Here is a 16,608-nt window from a genome sequence, read left to right on the forward strand (position 1 = left end):
AAAAGTATAAGCCTAATCTGAAAGGTAACGAGGACGTCTGCCTCCTGAACTCATACTGGAAGCTGGTTCCACACGAGAGGTGCCTCATAACTAAAGGCGCTGCCTTCACATAGTGGCTTTAGAAACTAAGAACCACAAGTAAATCCTAGAGTGAAGTGCTATGTTCAGGTTATTTTTAGGATATAATGGAACTTGGTTATTAAACGTTTGATATGTGAAGTGAAAAATTATAAATACTATTCTGTATTCTGGATAATATAGTCAGAACTCATGATTGTTTTGATTCTTTAGCCACAAGATGGTGCTATGAGTCTTTGAAGAAGGTCTTTTTACTACATCATGCACCAAAATACTGTGTTCTACTAACCGTCTGACTACATTTCTAAATATACATTTTTCATGTGATCACATATGTCTGCTGAAATGGCGATAAATAACAATAACTTCCTGCATTTCCATGGTGGTTTTGGTCTTGTTTCAACAGATGTGTTTCTGATGGAGCAGTGAAAATGGCTACTAATAAACAGCCTGTTACAACTTCAGCAACAGCTTTCAGCACCCTGTCACTTGTAGATTTTGGTGCAATAAAAATGACTGTGCTGAAAGCATGCTCTTGACAGTTTTGGGCTGTGTCCCTTGTTGTCCTCTGAGAGAGGCTTTTAGGGTCTCTCCCACATTTATCACCCTCGGCACAGCTTGTTAGCCAGAGATTTGGGAATGACTGGCTGCTGATGGCGGAAGAAGCCGCTCTGCTTAGGACCTATATAAAAAAAAGATAAACTCTGAAAGGGTATCTAAAGAAAAACAACACTTGAAGCTTTTCTGTTCAGATAATCCTGACAGATGTTATCATAGAATTCACAGACTTCTTAACTTCACACAATTCCTAGCTTATGGGATGTCTTAAAGGACGGGAAATGGGCATGCTTGAAATGCTATCTCTGCTGTTTCCTACATAGTTTATGCACTAGTTTAATGTGATAATGAGCATCTTTTGATTCAGTCAATAAAAATGGAAGGGTAAAGGAATTCCTCCTCAAACTGAAAACTATCTTCTGTTAAAATAGAAATGATCAGAAGCATGAAAAACATTGATTTTTCAGCTAAGTGAAGCAGTTTTCCTACTTCTAATCCTTCCCTGTGGACTTTCTCTCAGGACCTCACCCATAACAACTCACCAAGAACAACAATGACCTCCTCTGTGATGCCATTCTGTCAACCCTGTGAGGCCTGCTGATTGTCACATGTTGTCAAAGCTGTGAGGTCATTGTTTGACCTCTGACTACCTATTAATGTCAAAACAGCCACAGCAACCTGTGTGATGTTTGTACAAGAGCAGTTTTAGGCCCCTTGCTATGCTACTTTGACAAAACATTAGATTGTTGGACAGCCTGGTTTCCAGAAAGTTGGATACTGTGTAAGGTACCAATGTAAACATTTCAAAATTATTTAAAAATCTGTTTAATCATATATGTGATGGTAAAAATAAGACAAAAGGCAAAATATCAGAAATGCCACTAAGGTTAAGTGCACATGAAGGTGGGTATTTTTAACAACAGGAGTTGCCCCAACAAGTCCAGGTCGACCACCTTCAAAGTTGATGGTGGGTTCTGTGTTGTTGGAAGGCATTTTCAAAATGTTTGTCTCCCGTGTCCATTAGCAGTGTTTGCATGTGAAAAAGGAGCAACTGCACACAAAAATATGATTATCTCGTGTGAATGTCTACAATGCCATAGTGTTCTTTGAAAATAAATACTCATCAGTAGAACTGGGACATTGTTTTATTTATTTCTGTTTCCATCAACTGTTGTTTTAGCAGCACTGAGTAGTTGAGGAGTTGAGGAGACCGTGTGGTCTAACTTTTAAAGCTAAATGTATCTCAAACCTCGCTCTGAGTCACCGACATGTCTGGACTGCATGTTGGCCAGTTTAGCAATCATCTCAATCTTTTTCAAATGAGCTCAGGGGCAGAGCAGGTGTAGTCTATTTGTGAACGTAATCGTGAACTCTGTTCCCTGATGATGGTTTTCAGAAGTGTTCAAAGCTCATGCAGTTATTTCAGATGTAAAATTAGGCCTATTTTTTATTACTTTTTATTGCTTCTGAAGGCCCAAAGATTACAGCAGTTCATTACTGTTTTTCATTCCTTCTTCCCCCATGTACAGAAATGTCTCTGGACCCTGCCGTCTTTATTTATAGAGCACTTTGAAAAACAACGAGGCTGACCAATTTTTAAAAATTTTCATTTTAATCTTATAGGTGACTAATTATATTATATCACTATGACAATTATGTCATACATTTTACCACTGCAGCCTTTATTTTATTTTATTTTATTTTCACTTATAAAATAACCATATGAACTTTTACAGTATAACATTTAGTGAGCAGTCTTTGTACAATCTTAGATTCAATGTAGTGTTTGAATGATAAGCGTATTACTTTATCGTCACTTATTATCATTTATAGAAGCTTTATATATATATATATATATATATATATATATATATATATATTTCAGTCACAAAAGAAAAACAAAAAAATATTTAATTTTCTTGCCATTAGAGCAGAAATGATTTCTTCCAGTATTGATAGTATTGGAAATTTTACAAACTGCTTTTTTGACTGTTTTTAAAGCAAACATTTGGAAAAGTTTTTTTTGTTGATGGTTATGCAAATCAAGCAAAACAATGGTAATTTAAGTGCAGCGCCCATTATCTAAAACTATTGTAATTATTCAAACAAATTTTTTAGCTTACAGAATAATGTCCAAACTTTTCTTGAAAATCACCTCCATATTTAACTTTAAATGATCTTTTTGAGGTTTATTATAAAAATAAAGCAGGAGCACCAGTAGTAGATGTAGACATTATATGAGCTCCTCAAACTCTACAAGACACCAAGGGGTCTTGAGTTTACTTTTGTTCGAAGTTTAATTAAAGGCACTGGGGAATTAAAAGTCAGCTACTGAAACCGCAGTAGGGACCTTAAATTATGCAACCATGTGTCGACTGTGCATTTGTTAGCATGTGCAGTCTTTGAACCCAACTAGTGTCACGACAGACCCAGAAACAGGAAATGATAAACATTCAGTATAATCTTCAAATTCTGTAGCTTTGGGTCAGATCCAGAGTGTGAAAAGGCCTGAACTCTCTGAATTCCTTTGTAGAATAAACTGAAGCGCTGATGAGCCTGAGGGCATTAACTTACAACGCACACACTCACATGCACATATGACAAAGCATTCCCAGACCTTGAAGCGCCTTAATGGAACAATTATAGCCATAAAAAGCATCCAGTGTACAAGAGCATGAAATTGTTCCTGGATTCAATGTTATCAGAGTCACACAGAGTTCAGATCTGGAAGGAAATAAAGCAAGGCCTGGCTGCTGAGAGAGCCATGTTGCAGTAGTTTCTTCCATGCACAACATGCAGCCTATGCTCCACCAGAAACAGCTCAGAGGAGGAGACATGTGAGTCATGTGAGGTTTGCAAACAAATGCACATCAACAAAGAGAACAGCAAATTCTGTGCCTGGTTCTGTTTCCTGTTTCCTCAAGTCAGGATCCCGTGAGGGCGTGCAGTGGAGCAGTGAGCCAACAGTTTCTGTTAAATGAGTATACAGTACGTCCCTGCTGGCTGGAGTGGGATGTATGCATTTGTGTTTTAGTGTAATGATCCTCTCACTCCTTTGCAAACCTCAACCAGAGCCGTTATCCCACTCTGCTCTCTGGCCTCAGCTCTTTACCCTGGCTTAACATGACAGCTTGTAGTTGAAGATATGATGGATGTGTGAACTGTTGGCAGGCCTCTGCAAAGAGAAACACACTCTAACATGCAACACACTTTATCCCCAAGCACAATATGCCCTAGAGTTTCTTTACCTCTTCCAAATCTTCGTCTTTCCGCTCTTTCTTTATCACTGCCTTTTTGGAAAATAGGTCAGTGTCAGTTTAATGTCATTAGCTTCTGCTCCAGCTGTGCATGTGCATGTGTGTGTGTGTGTGTGTGTGTGTGTGTGTGTGTGTGTGTGTGTGTGTGTGTGTGTGTGAGCGCGCACATTCATGTTCAGTTAGCAGCAGCAGCCATGCTTATCTGCCATTTGGCTTAAGAACTTCCTCAAAAATGTTTGTTTTCATGCTCTGTGCAGGAGGATTGGAATCGAGTTTGCATTTCTGTGTATGTAGTGTGTATGTGTGTGTGTGTGAGACACAGGGATGATGAGGGGGTGGGGGATTCCAGGATTTTTGCATGAAGCAGCAGACAGATGTGGGAGACTTGAATATAAACTGTTCTGTTGGCCAACTTCAAAAGGCGACTTTTCTTCCAGTGTTGCTTTCCATTCCTCAGCCGTTCCCTCATGCTTTGGCCAGCAGCTCACACTTCTCTCTCTGACTTCAAGCAAAGGCTTGGATCCTTCCAAAAAGCAGGAGAGATGACTCTGACTAAGACTCTTTCTCATGCAGGATTTTCTGTCTGGGGTTGTTGAAAAAATGCAGCAGCTTAAAAAGCATGCCCCTTAGTTGTTTTATCACCTTGATTTATTTTTTTTATTTTTTTTATATTATTTACAAGAATTTCTAATCATGATTTTCAGGTCATGATTTACATCAGAGCCTGTAAATAAAATAATAATTTACCTGCTTAAACCCCTCAAAAAACCTGAGATTCTTTTCATTCTCGTGTTACACAAAATTCTGAGCCCCCAGGATAAGATGAATTAGATTTCTTTTACTCTATTTTTTTATCACTTGTGATTCCAAATAACACAATTAAGACTAATAAACTGTGCATGCATTTCCTTGTGGGTGGATTCCTTTTAGGTTAATAAACTCAGCACATGTTCAAACATGCTGCAGCACATGAGAAAAAAAAAATGAAAGAAAAAAAGATTTCACTGGATGTGATATATCACATCCAGTGAAATCTTATATAGATGTGATATATATATTTATATATTATATGTGTTTTATCATAACCTAAAAATCTCAACTACTACTATGGCTCTCATAATATCGGATTTTCATGAGCCTATTATTGTGGCTAAGAGCATTTACAATAACAATGTTATTCCAGTGTAACAGTACTGGTATATCAAGACAGTGCTCAAAAGTTCCCATTGGATGTTTGCTCATGCACGACAAAATAACTTTCTTTGTAGGTTTAAAGAATCTCTGACTTGTGTGATAACGTTGATACTTAAATGAAAGGCTTGAAAATGGTCAGAATCTTCATTAATCAGGAAGATAAAGTGGTTTTTGGTGGATTCGGTCCACTGCTATGACAAGGTACCTACATGCCAGAGCCAGCTTCTCTCACCGAGATAATGACAAATATGGATTTTATGTTGTAATAACGTCGTTGTTAAAGTGTTAAAAAAAATTAATGCATTTATTCCACAAATTAATCTTTGAATTAAAGTATCACACACCCCTTAGTAAGAGCAAAAATTTTTAGTGGTAACCATGATCTTTTTCTAATCTTAGACAAACTATATTATTGAATTAATTGACAAAAGTGCTTCAGTAAAGTCTTTTGTTATTAACTGAATGCAACTCAGAAGTCCAAATTACATTGATATATTGGTCTCAAACTTGCATCAAGAATGCTTTGCTGCAGTACTTTGTGAGATTTTGTCAGTTTCCAGTCAGGCTTCCTGGTCCATGCCTTATTTGGTCATGTTTCCTGTGACTTCTCTACCCTCTCTCTGTTCACAACAACAAGTCACTATTTACCAAATCAGTTTCATCGGTCCCTCTTTCTTCATAAGGAGGTGTGTCAACCCTAGCGATGGTAAAACCGAGGCCTCATGAAACATCGAGTCAATTTTGACACAACTGCCTGAAATCGCCTCACTGTGTTGAAACTTTTGACATGGTCAAAGCGCTCCATCTGCTGGCTGTGGGTGTCTGATGCATCAGAGGGACAGCATTGACAAGGCTTCCTCACTGCACGTCTGTCATCCCTGTCTCATTTTTTAATATGTGTTCAATAAACGATGTTTTCTACCTGTGTTAATATCTTCTTCTGTTGTTCATATAAAAGGGGGCTGTTAGGTAACATTGGTTTAGGTAACAAGATTGTGGTGTAATTTAAAATATACTAATCTGTAACGACAGTAGTCGGCTACTTGCAGCTACATTTGTATTTGTAAGCAAGAACATGTGAGAGAATGGATGGTTGTGCAATGGGAATAGTGATTGTGTTATTGATTTCATACAGTTGTATTAAAATGAATTCTGAGTCAAATACTTGTGCAACTTTGTGAAGTGTCATAGATTTATTTTTTTTTAAATGTATTTTCTCAATAATGTTAGGCTTCATTCTGCTCCTCTTCTGTCACATTAGCTCTCCAGCTTAGGAGAGGTTGCACTTGAAAAAAACACAAAGATTAAATTGCAATTACCCACAATCATCAAAAATCTATGCCATGGCCATGGAGAATGACTTCTGGACGGCTTCCAGGACATCCTGCTCCACCATCCGGCAGCTCAGGAGGGGAAATCAGTGCTCCATCAAAACTGTGTACAGTGGGGATGGGGGGCTGCTGACCTCGACTCAGGACGTTGTGAGGGGGTGGAGGGAATACTTTGAAGACCTTCTCAGTCCCACCAACACGTCTTCCGATGTGGAAACAGAGTCTGGGGACCCTGGTGTTGGTTCTCCCATTTCTGGGGCTGAGGTTGCTAAGGTGGTTAAAAAGCTCCTTGGTGGCAGGGCCCTGGGGGTGGATTAGGTCCTCCCAGAGTTTCTTAAGGCTCTGGATGCTGTAGGGCTGTCTTGGCTGACATGCCTCTGCAGCATTACGTGGACATCGGGGACAGTTCCCCTGGACTGACAGACTGGGGTGGTGGTCCCCCTCTTCAAAAAGGGGGACCGGAGGGTGGGCTCCAACTACATGGTGGATTACACTTCTCAGCCTCCCTGGTAAGATCTATTCAGGGGTGCTGGAGAGGAGGGTCAGTTGGATAGTCGAACCTCAGATTTAGGAGGAGCAGTGTGGTTTTCATCCTGGTTGTGCAACAGTGGACCAGCTCTACACTCTCTTCAGGGTCTTGGAGGGGGCATGGGAGTTCACTGAACCAGTCTACATGTGCTTTGTGGACTCGGAGAAGGTGTTCGAATGTGTCCCCTGGGGACTCCTGTGGGGGGTACTCCAGGAGTATGGAGTGCCGGACCCCCTTGTATGAGCTGTCCAGTCCCTGTACGACCGGTGTCAGAGCTTGGTCTGCATCGCAGGCAGTAAATCAGAATCGTTTCCGGTGAGGGTTGGACTCCACCAAGGCTGCCCTTTGTCACCGATTCTGTTCATAACTTTTATTGACAGAATTTCTAGGCGCAGCCGAGGACTTGAGGGGATCTGGTTTGGTGGCCTCAGGACTGGGTCTCTGCTCTTTGCGGATGATGTGGTTCTGTTGGCTTGATCGGGCTATGATCTTCAGCTCTCACTAGAGTGATTCGCAGCCTAGGATGAGAAATCCGAGACCATGGTCCTCAGCCGGAAAAGGGTGGAATGCCTTCTCCAGGTCAGCAATGAGGTCCTGCCCCAAGTGGAGGAGTTCACATATCTCGGGATCTTGTTCACGAGTGAGGGAAGGATGGAGCAGGAGATCGAGAGGCGGAACGGTGCGGTGTCTGCAGTGATGCGGACTCTGCATCGGTCTGTCTCGGCGAAGAGGAGCTGAGCCAAAAGGCAAGGCTATTGATTTACTCGTCAATCTACGATCCTACCATCACCTATGGGTATGAGCTGTGGGTAGTGACCGAAAGAACAAGATCGCGAATACAAGCGGCCGAAATGTGTTTTCTCTGCAGGGTGGCCGGGCTCTCCCTTAGAGGTAGGGTGAGAAGCTCGATGATCCGGGAGGGGCTCAGAGTAGAGTCGGTTCTCCCTAACCTATAACCCTAACCCATCGAGAGGAGCCAGATGAGGTGGCTCGGTTATCTGGTCAGGATGCCTTCTAGACGCCTCCCTGGTGAGGTGTTCCGAGCACGTCCCACTGGAAAGAGGCCCTGGGTAAGATCCAGGACATGCTGGATGTACTACATCTCGCGGACGGCCTTGGAATGCCTCGGGATCCCCCTGGATGAGCTGGTGAATGTGGCCGGGGAGAGGGAAATCTGGGTATCCCTGCTTAGGCAGCTGCCCCCGCGACCCAACTATCTATGTCTGTATGTATGTATGGATGTATGGATGTATGAATGTATGGATGTATGGATGGATGGATAACTCTATGCTGATTAGAAACCAGCTGAGCTGTTGAAGGTTCCACAGCTTGTGGTGTTCCTCTAGTGCTGCAGACCGGGACGTTTCCTCTGATGCGTCTGGATTATGTTTATATGTTTAGCTTAAAAATCTGCTTTTTGCAAGGCTGCAGTCCTTTCGAAATCCCCGGAAGTAGCTCGATACACGTACGCCATACCGAGGCCTTCATTGGTGTGGTCATGTGACTTTTGTCTTGCTGAACCACCGTATTGGAGCAATGCTCACTCCATGTCACATGCTCGAGCAGACTGGCTCCAGTCAACCCCAGGCCAGTCCCATGCCAGATAGTTTGCAATCCTGTTTACAGCCACTGACTTCTGTATCCTGCACCTGAATGTCAGTCTGATCTGACCTGTTCTGGACCTGACCCTGATCTCTGCCTCTGGCCCCACTGTCTCCTGTACCTGGTTCTTCACACACATCTATACAACTCTGAGAATTACTGTTCAGCATACATTGCCAGCATTCTCTTAACTACATCTTAGTTCCTGCACAACATTCAATCTGTTAATAAACCACTTAAAACCTTATCTTTTTTTATAGTGTTGTTACTGGCCCTTCAGTAAGTCCATCAGATACTCAGTCATTACAGATTTGGGTCATATTTAAGTAGGGCTGGACGATTATAGAAAAAATAATAATCACGATTATTTTGATAGATATTGAAATCACGATTATTATACACAATTATTCACTGATTTTAAAAAAGTGTTTATTGAACCACCAAAAAGAAATCCACCTCAATAACTTTTGGAACAAACATCCGGCTATAAATTAAAACAAGGAGTAAAATAATATTAAAAGAATATTAGCAATAAAAAAATGAATACCCAGTCTATACTCCCTGTGGTTCACTTACTACAAACTGAGGTTTTTGGCTAGGAACACCAGTCTGTTCACTTGGTCTGGCTTCAGTGATGAACGTAGGCAGGTGACAACATTTCCACCTGTGCTAAAAACCCGTTCTGATGCAGCACTTGTGGCAGGGATGCACAGGTATTTCCTAGCCAGTTTGGAGAGCCGTGGGTAGTATGGCTGTGATGATTTCCACCACTCAAGTGGGTCAGCCTCAGCATCAAGGGGCCTTGCCTGGAGGTAGGCCTGAAGCTCCAAAACTATGGCCTGGTCTGGTTGATGAGGAGATGGTCCTGGAACCGTGTCTTCTGTGGTTTTGAAGAAGCTGCCCAAGCCCCTCTTCTTCTTCTGTGCTCCCCCGGTTGCAGCATCAGTGTCAGCAGCTGGTGTCATCATTGGCTCAGTAGGGGTCCTCTCCTTGAAGATGGGGAAATAAATAGAAGACAATATGAATTTATATTTCAACTGAAGTATGGTAGTTACACATAATTGTATTACTCAGCATTTTAAGTTTACATGATGTTATTGAGTTTACTGTAAGATATGTATTTTCAATACATTCATTTCAATTGCTAAAATAGTAAAAACAATTTTTATTATTGTTTTTTAGTTGTAGTATCAGTAGTAGTAGTAGTATTACCATGACAGTCTTCATTTCAGATGTCAGTCTGGCTTCAATTGCTTCACGACTCTCTTCAGCCACATATTTCAGCTTAAACCTTGGGTCCACTGCAGACGCCATGTCGAGGAGCTCTTGTGTTTTCGAGTCATCATATTTCTCTTTGAGGTAACCCATGATCTTCTGCTTAATGCACTTGGAGAGGTCTGTGTCATTCTCTTTGACTGCTAGTATGGATGTGTGGAAGAGGTGGAGAGTTGGCTTTACAAGTGATACACTCACATACTGTTCCCCAGAGAGCGCATCCGTAAACTCAACTAGAGGGCTTAGTGAGTTGTTGACAGCCTCTAGTACCTCAATGTCCTGCCATCTTGGGGTCAGATGTCTGGTTTTGCGGTCACTGGAGAGGACCTGGGCGATTGCCTTCTGCTGCTCAAGGACCCTGTTGATCATGGCTTGTCGGGATCCCCATCTGGTGGGACACTCTGTCTTCAAGGAGTGCTCAGGCAGCTTCAGTTCCCTCTGGGCCTGTATTAGCTCCTTCTTTTTTTTCCAGCTGTAGGAGAAGGTGCTGACCACTTTTTTACAGACCCCCATCGCACGTTCAATCCTGCTGTCCTTCATTGCATTCTCTGGAATGACAAAAAATTTTTTTTATAAAATATATATATATATATATATATATATATATGTGTGTGTGTGTGTGTATGTGTGTGTGTAATATAATATAATATATTTAATATAATATATATATTATATAATATATATAATATCTTTAGTTTTGTTTTGATTTTTGTGAATTTCTAATTAATAAAAAGAGTGGTTAAATAAAGTTTCTTTTAAAACAAATTCTTATATCTCATTGGGATGCTATACAGAAGATGTGTATCATATTAATTTAACAACAAAACTTGATTTAAAAAAATCCAAATATAAAATAATTTCTAAAAAACATTTGTCATGTCAAAGTATTGTTTTATCTTTAAGTATTAAAAGTGTATATAAACACATTTTGAACATGAATTTCTTTTTAAAAAAAACAAATTATACTCATTGAACCTTGAACTGTGAGAGGTAAAGAACATCGATCCACTAAATATTGATTGAATGGGATATTAATAGTTAATAACGACATATGTTTACTGGAATATTTTTGGTTTCTGAACATTTTGGAAAGCTATAAGGCCCTGGATCAAATAGACCCCGTAACATAATTGATCTACCTTAGAAACGAACATAACACAATGGTTAATTTACTACTTGAAGTAAAATATTTAGGTGACTTCCACTATAGTAATATGGGCCTATCCCTACTTTTGTGACAGTAATACCGTATTCTAATGTATCATTTAATAAATAACATCATCGCATATGTCACACAGACAGGAAGAAAGAACATTTCTCACCTATGGCCAAGTGAAGTCTGTGCCCGAAGCACTGCAGCCTTATCCATCCATTGAGTTCAGCTGCCAGCTTGACGTTTGAGGCATTGTCAGTTGTAATGCACACAAGCTTATCCTCCTCCAAATTCCATGCCGCCATAGCTTGCTTCAAACCATCAGCAATATTAATCCCTGTATGGTCATCAGGGAAAAATGCTGTCTGGAGACATTTTGTCTTCATGGCAAAATCTGCATCAATGTAATGCACGGTGAGGGAAATGTACGGCTCCATAGAGCGGCTTGACCACAAATCCGTTGTGGTGGCAAAATACTCGGCAGTGGAGACATCTTTTTCCACTTCAGCGCGACATTTATCGTACAAAGCAGGCAATGCAACTCTGCTGAAGTGTTTACGTGATGGCAACACGTAACGCTTGTCCAAAGTCTTAACCAGTGTCTTAAAGCCTGGGTTGCTAACTGTACTGATGGGGCACATGTCTTTAGCTAGCATAAATGTCACAGCCTCCGTTATCTCTTGATGTCGCCGGGATCCGGTGGGATATGGAGTGGCATTGTAAAGCGTGTTCTCAATGGAAGACTGTGTTCTGGTGGCTGAAGTTGACGCGCTTTGTGGGGTCTTTTGTTCCTTCAGGACTTTTTCGTAGACCACTTTATGGCTGAACTTTAAATGGTTGAATAAGTTTGTCGTGTTGCTTTGGGGTGCAGACACGACGGCGCGACAAATTTTGCAAGTAATCTCCTTCTGCTCCACGTCTGACAATTTGAAGCCAAAATGTCTCCAAATGACAGAAGTTGTCCTACCTTTCTTTTCTGCTAAGGGTTCTGGCTGGCTTTCTGCCATGTTGTCAATCGCTCAATTAATCAACACATCTCGCACGCTTGCTGCAGCTGCACGTGACAGAGGTGTGTTGATGGCGCCTTAACAGCGCAGGAATTTACATGCACAACAGTAATCGTTTTTCTTCGATTACAGTGTTTTAATGATCGTGACAAGGCAAAATCGAAATCACGATCAAATTTCGATTAATCGTCCAGCCCTATATTTAAGAATATATGATAATTTCAGTTGGAGGACCTGTTGGGAATATCACTACACCCCTAATTACCTTTATCTAAAACATAAATATACACCCCAGAAAATGTAAGGACTTTCACAATGCCTTGACTTTTTACTTTGAGGACACATCTACTCCCCAAATTTGTACCAGCTCTGTTCAAGACACAGAAATTCCTTTTTGTCTTCATGCACCTTCACCACAGCAAATTTCACCATGCCAAATGCTCAGAGCAAAAACCTGCACAAATCGAGAAATATTTGGCCATTATTACACTCAGCTATACATTTTTAGGGGAAAATAATCACACCAATCATGCAATGCTGGCATAAAGTGTGTTGTTAAAATGTGCACTTTTGATCAGGTCACTCACATTGTATCCATGTTAGTATGCTGATGTAGGTGTAGCACAAAGTACTGATGAACTCAGATGAGAAGCGGTCTCATAGAGCTGGAAACATGACCAAGTCTTACTCTTGTTTTTACATAGTCGTGTGGTCTAGTCTTTGCTTTGGAAACTTAAGCCAGAATCAACTTAACTTAGAGCTTAGGCAATACATTCTTTTGCTACTCTCCTCATCTTTTTATCTTTGTTGACAACTCTCCTGCCTGTCATCCTCCTCAACTCCTCCTCTGCTCTCCCTTTTGCAACGAGAATATATATTTATACTTAGATTGATGCACTATCATAGAGGAATCACATTAATGCTGGAGTGATGTGAATGGCAGTGTAATTCTGTTTGTAAGGAGTGTTTATGCATCTCCATCTGTGAGCGTCTTCTACAGATGGTAGCGGTGAACCATCAGCGGGAAAACACAGTAGGGAATGTTTTCCATCCCTAAGATGGTCACATTTGTGTGTGTGTGTGTGTGTGTGTGTGTGTGTGTGTTGGGGGAGAGACACAGACTGCATAAATCACATGTAGAGGGGAGATAAGTAGGCTGCTAGACCAGCCTGGATACTATCCAGTATGCCCCACAAGGGATAGAACCTGAGTAAATGCGTGTGTATTCAGACACAGGGTGTGGACAGCATAACATTAACACCTGATATCATGTTACATTTCAATATTACAAACTACAGCGCTCCCTAAAAAAATGCAGTAGAGTTTGATTAACACCATATTGGGGGAAATTTATCATTAACTTGCATTATTCACTGCTGAACACTTGTATTTCAACAAGGTAATGTCTGTTGGGTTCACTTCACAAAAGACTGCCTCACTGTGCTAATAAACATGTGTTACTGTCTCCAGGGCAGACTATGAATGTAGGAACAAAAACTATGGTCACTACAGCTAACTTAATTAATACAAGCAAACATAAGGAACATATTTAAAGGTCCCATATTACACACTTTATTCCCAATCTGAGACCATTCATTAATATCTAAATGAAATATTTCCGCCATGGTATGGACAAATCGACCCTCAGTTTGAGTGCAGCGGCTTCTCTTCACCTCCCTCTTTTTAGCAGCTTCAGAAATGTGCCGTTTATGGTGGGCGGAACCCTGGTGGAGCAGCTCAGCTGTTGGCTCCGCCCATCGCATCGCCCGTCATGAGGTGATTGACAGGTTAGGCCTTAGCGGTAACTAGACGCTGATTACAGCGTAGTGAAGGATAAACAAACGCCGGAACACCGGAACCCATTCCTGAAGCCCCCATTACCGACCCAAACCGCGACGCACGGAGAACACAGCTAGCTACGCTCATCAATCTGATGCACAATGGCACCGGATACAAACAGTAGAAACAGTGACTTGGCTACATTTACAACAGTGCTAATATATTTTCAAGCTATCAGACTAATAAGGCCGAAACGATAAAATAACTGCCAGCTCTTACCTCTCCAGCTGTGTCACGGACAGTTGGTATTGAACCTGGCTTCAGCTTCAAACGGTTGGCGAAGCCTGCTTTCCATGCCCCCATGTTGTGGAAACAGTCCTCTTTGGAATGCTGGCCACAGACATGCAAAACCTTTGGAAGTTTTCCGGGTACATTTCCTCCAAAAATAAAATTAATCCACTCAGTCCTCGTGGGTTCAGTGGATGGAAGTAAAAAAACGTTTTCGTGTTCATTTATGCAGCCACAAACAGAACAGTGCTTCTGTCGCTTAGCCATGTCCGCTAACGAGGGTTGCCGAAAAGGAAAAACACTGGGCGCTAGGTGATTTTTAGAGGGCGGGCTTTGAGAGCCGGTAAGCGGGTCCATCGCTCTGTGGGGAGTGGTTATTGTCCCTTATGACGTCTTAACGTACAGGCTTTCAAACTCGCTTACTTCCCTAGAGGTGGAGCAGGGGGGAGAGAGAGCGCCTGAAAGAGTTTCACACTTACGGGTCTCCTACACATGCGGGGGGACCAGTATGACTGTTCCAAAACCATTAAAAAGTGAATTTTGCATAATATGGGACCTTTAAAGTAACTTCTAGCATTTTAAGTGATATTCAGTTTATTCTTTTTCTATTACTCCCTGTTCATGTCATAACTGGTCTTCAGTTGCTTATTGCAACCCCTGCTCTTTATTTGCAATTAGATCCCCCTGTATAAATATTCCTTGGTTTGTTCTGTTCATTGTCAAATTCTTGTCTTTCCTGTACTGCCTTCTTTGTTGTCCTGTGTCTGTCAGTCAGTCAGTCAGTCATCTCTGTTTGTTAGTTGGGTTTCATGGATAATGTCAGCAAGAATCTGATTGCTTCCCAGTTCATGAGCTAAGCTAAAAGCTAGGGCCAAAAGGGGATGCCAGAAAAGCTAAATTTTTAGCATAGAAAACAATTCACACCTAGAAAATGTCAAGCAAGACTATATTGTGGATATTTACACACTGCAGCAGTTTTCTGCTGTATTGCCACGCAGACTAGGCTTGTGTAATATGGTCCATATTGCAACATATTTAGCTGTTTTGAATGCACCACATACTGAGCTACTACATGATGTTCTACAGTTGAGAAAGTGTCAACAACTTTTTGATGAAGGTTTGGTGATTATGTAATTGCGTAAATAAACACAATATAGTTATCACTCAATATGTGAATTTTATTTTAAATTGAAAGAATAAAGGCTTTTTGCTTTAGCTTGCTCACGATTCTCCAAATTATTAACAGACATTAACAGACTCCAACTTCAAAGCTGGCTTCAACTCTATTTATATAGCACATTTCTGTCCCATGCTGCTATAGAACGGTGACGCAAAAAAAAAAAAAAAAAATAATAAAACAAAAACGAAAAAAACCACACATAGACACCTTTAAGATTAAAAGTAATCAATACTTAGAAAGCAGTTTAGAAGAAAAAATGGCATATGAGTAAAATCTAATATGATGCAATAAAGCAAATTAAATTAAGTAAAAAATAGAGACGTTTATAATAAAAAAAATTTGGTATTAAAGGTTCAGTGAGTTTTAAAGGTTTGATTTTTAAGCCTAGCCTTAAAGATAGACAGACTTTCAGCATTTCACTTCAAACCAGGCTTGATTACAGCCTGTTACATTGTACAGGTGTGTTCCATATGAGCATCATGATTTAACAGACCAGGCTGACCAGCCATGGAGGTTACCGTCTGTTTTTCTGCAATGTGTTGTTACTACAGGAAGGTGTATTTCAGACTATCAGAAAGCTAAGATGCACAGCAACTCTGTAGGTTTAGCATTGGTTTGCTGTCTGATGGTCTGATGTCAAGATATTTATTAACATTTACATTTTCTGCAGCTTTATACACATATTTCATTAGATTTCCAAAGGAAATTTGATTCAAGTGTAGTCCAGATCCCTGAGTCAGGTTAAGCCTTCCAGCTGTAATGCATGGACCCCTCGGAGACAGGGACAGGTTACCAGATCTTTATTGGAAAGAACACAGATAAAGAATCTTACTGGATCTGACCAAGGCAGAGCAGACGTGGGTCACCAGGGAGCCTGGAAGGGACTGGAACAGCGTCCATGTGTTGCGTAGGACAAGGTCCAAAGAAGACTGAGGGCAGAACAGGGGATTATAAGGACTGGAGGACAGGTGTGACAGATTGGACTTGATGATGATGAGCAGATCAGGACCAGGTGTGGAGAATCTGAGGAGAGCTGCCGGAGGATTACCAGCCCTGGCCAGGTGAGGTCGTGAGCTTTTTGAATACAAGTGACTAACATGGGACATTTTGCGTGTGGTATCATTTTATTTGTCAGCTTTAATGAATTATTCTTAAGATGAAGATTTAAAAAATACAATAATAATCTCTTACAACATTTTATTTAAGACTAAACCAATGGCATCCAATCATTTTAGCTTCCAACAACAAGAAACACTGTGTAGTCAGGGGTCACATTTAAAGTGTCTACATTTTTTCTTTAATCCTTTATTTTTTTTTAATCCTTTATCTATTATACATGTCCATACTCTATTGCTCTGCTCTCCTGTCATATCTGAG

The 16,608-nt window shown here is 40.8% G+C and overlaps 1 protein-coding gene across 1 annotated transcript; it reads right to left on the bottom strand.

The window, feature by feature from the left end:
* Window positions 1-8,884: 8,884 nt before the first annotated feature.
* On the bottom strand, window positions 8,885-12,166 carry LOC121648088 (E3 SUMO-protein ligase ZBED1-like). The gene is made up of 3 exons (XM_041998402.1): window positions 11,147-12,166; window positions 9,762-10,372; window positions 8,885-9,538 (listed from the first exon to the last, which is right to left on the bottom strand). The coding sequence occupies exons 1-3, from the start codon at window positions 11,982-11,984 to the stop codon at window positions 9,125-9,127; spliced, it is 1,863 nt and encodes a 620-aa protein (XP_041854336.1). The 5' UTR covers window positions 11,985-12,166; the 3' UTR covers window positions 8,885-9,124.
* Between the last annotated feature and the right edge of the window lie 4,442 nt (window positions 12,167-16,608).

This window comes from Melanotaenia boesemani, chromosome 1, assembly GCF_017639745.1.
Source record: "Melanotaenia boesemani isolate fMelBoe1 chromosome 1, fMelBoe1.pri, whole genome shotgun sequence".
Lineage (NCBI taxonomy): Eukaryota > Metazoa > Chordata > Actinopteri > Atheriniformes > Melanotaeniidae > Melanotaenia > Melanotaenia boesemani.

Excerpts from the sequence above, each read along its gene's own strand:
- LOC121648088 (XM_041998402.1), bottom strand. The coding sequence starts at position 11,984 with ATGGCAGAAAGCCAGCCAGAACCCTTAGCAGAAAAGAAAGGTAGGACA. Across the intron at positions 10,373-11,146 it reads CAGACTTCACTTGGCCATAG|AGAATGCAATGAAGGACAGC; the intron begins GTGAGAAATGTT and ends TTGTCATTCCAG. Across the intron at positions 9,539-9,761 it reads CTGAAATGAAGACTGTCATG|GAGAGGACCCCTACTGAGCC; the intron begins GTAATACTACTA and ends CCCATCTTCAAG.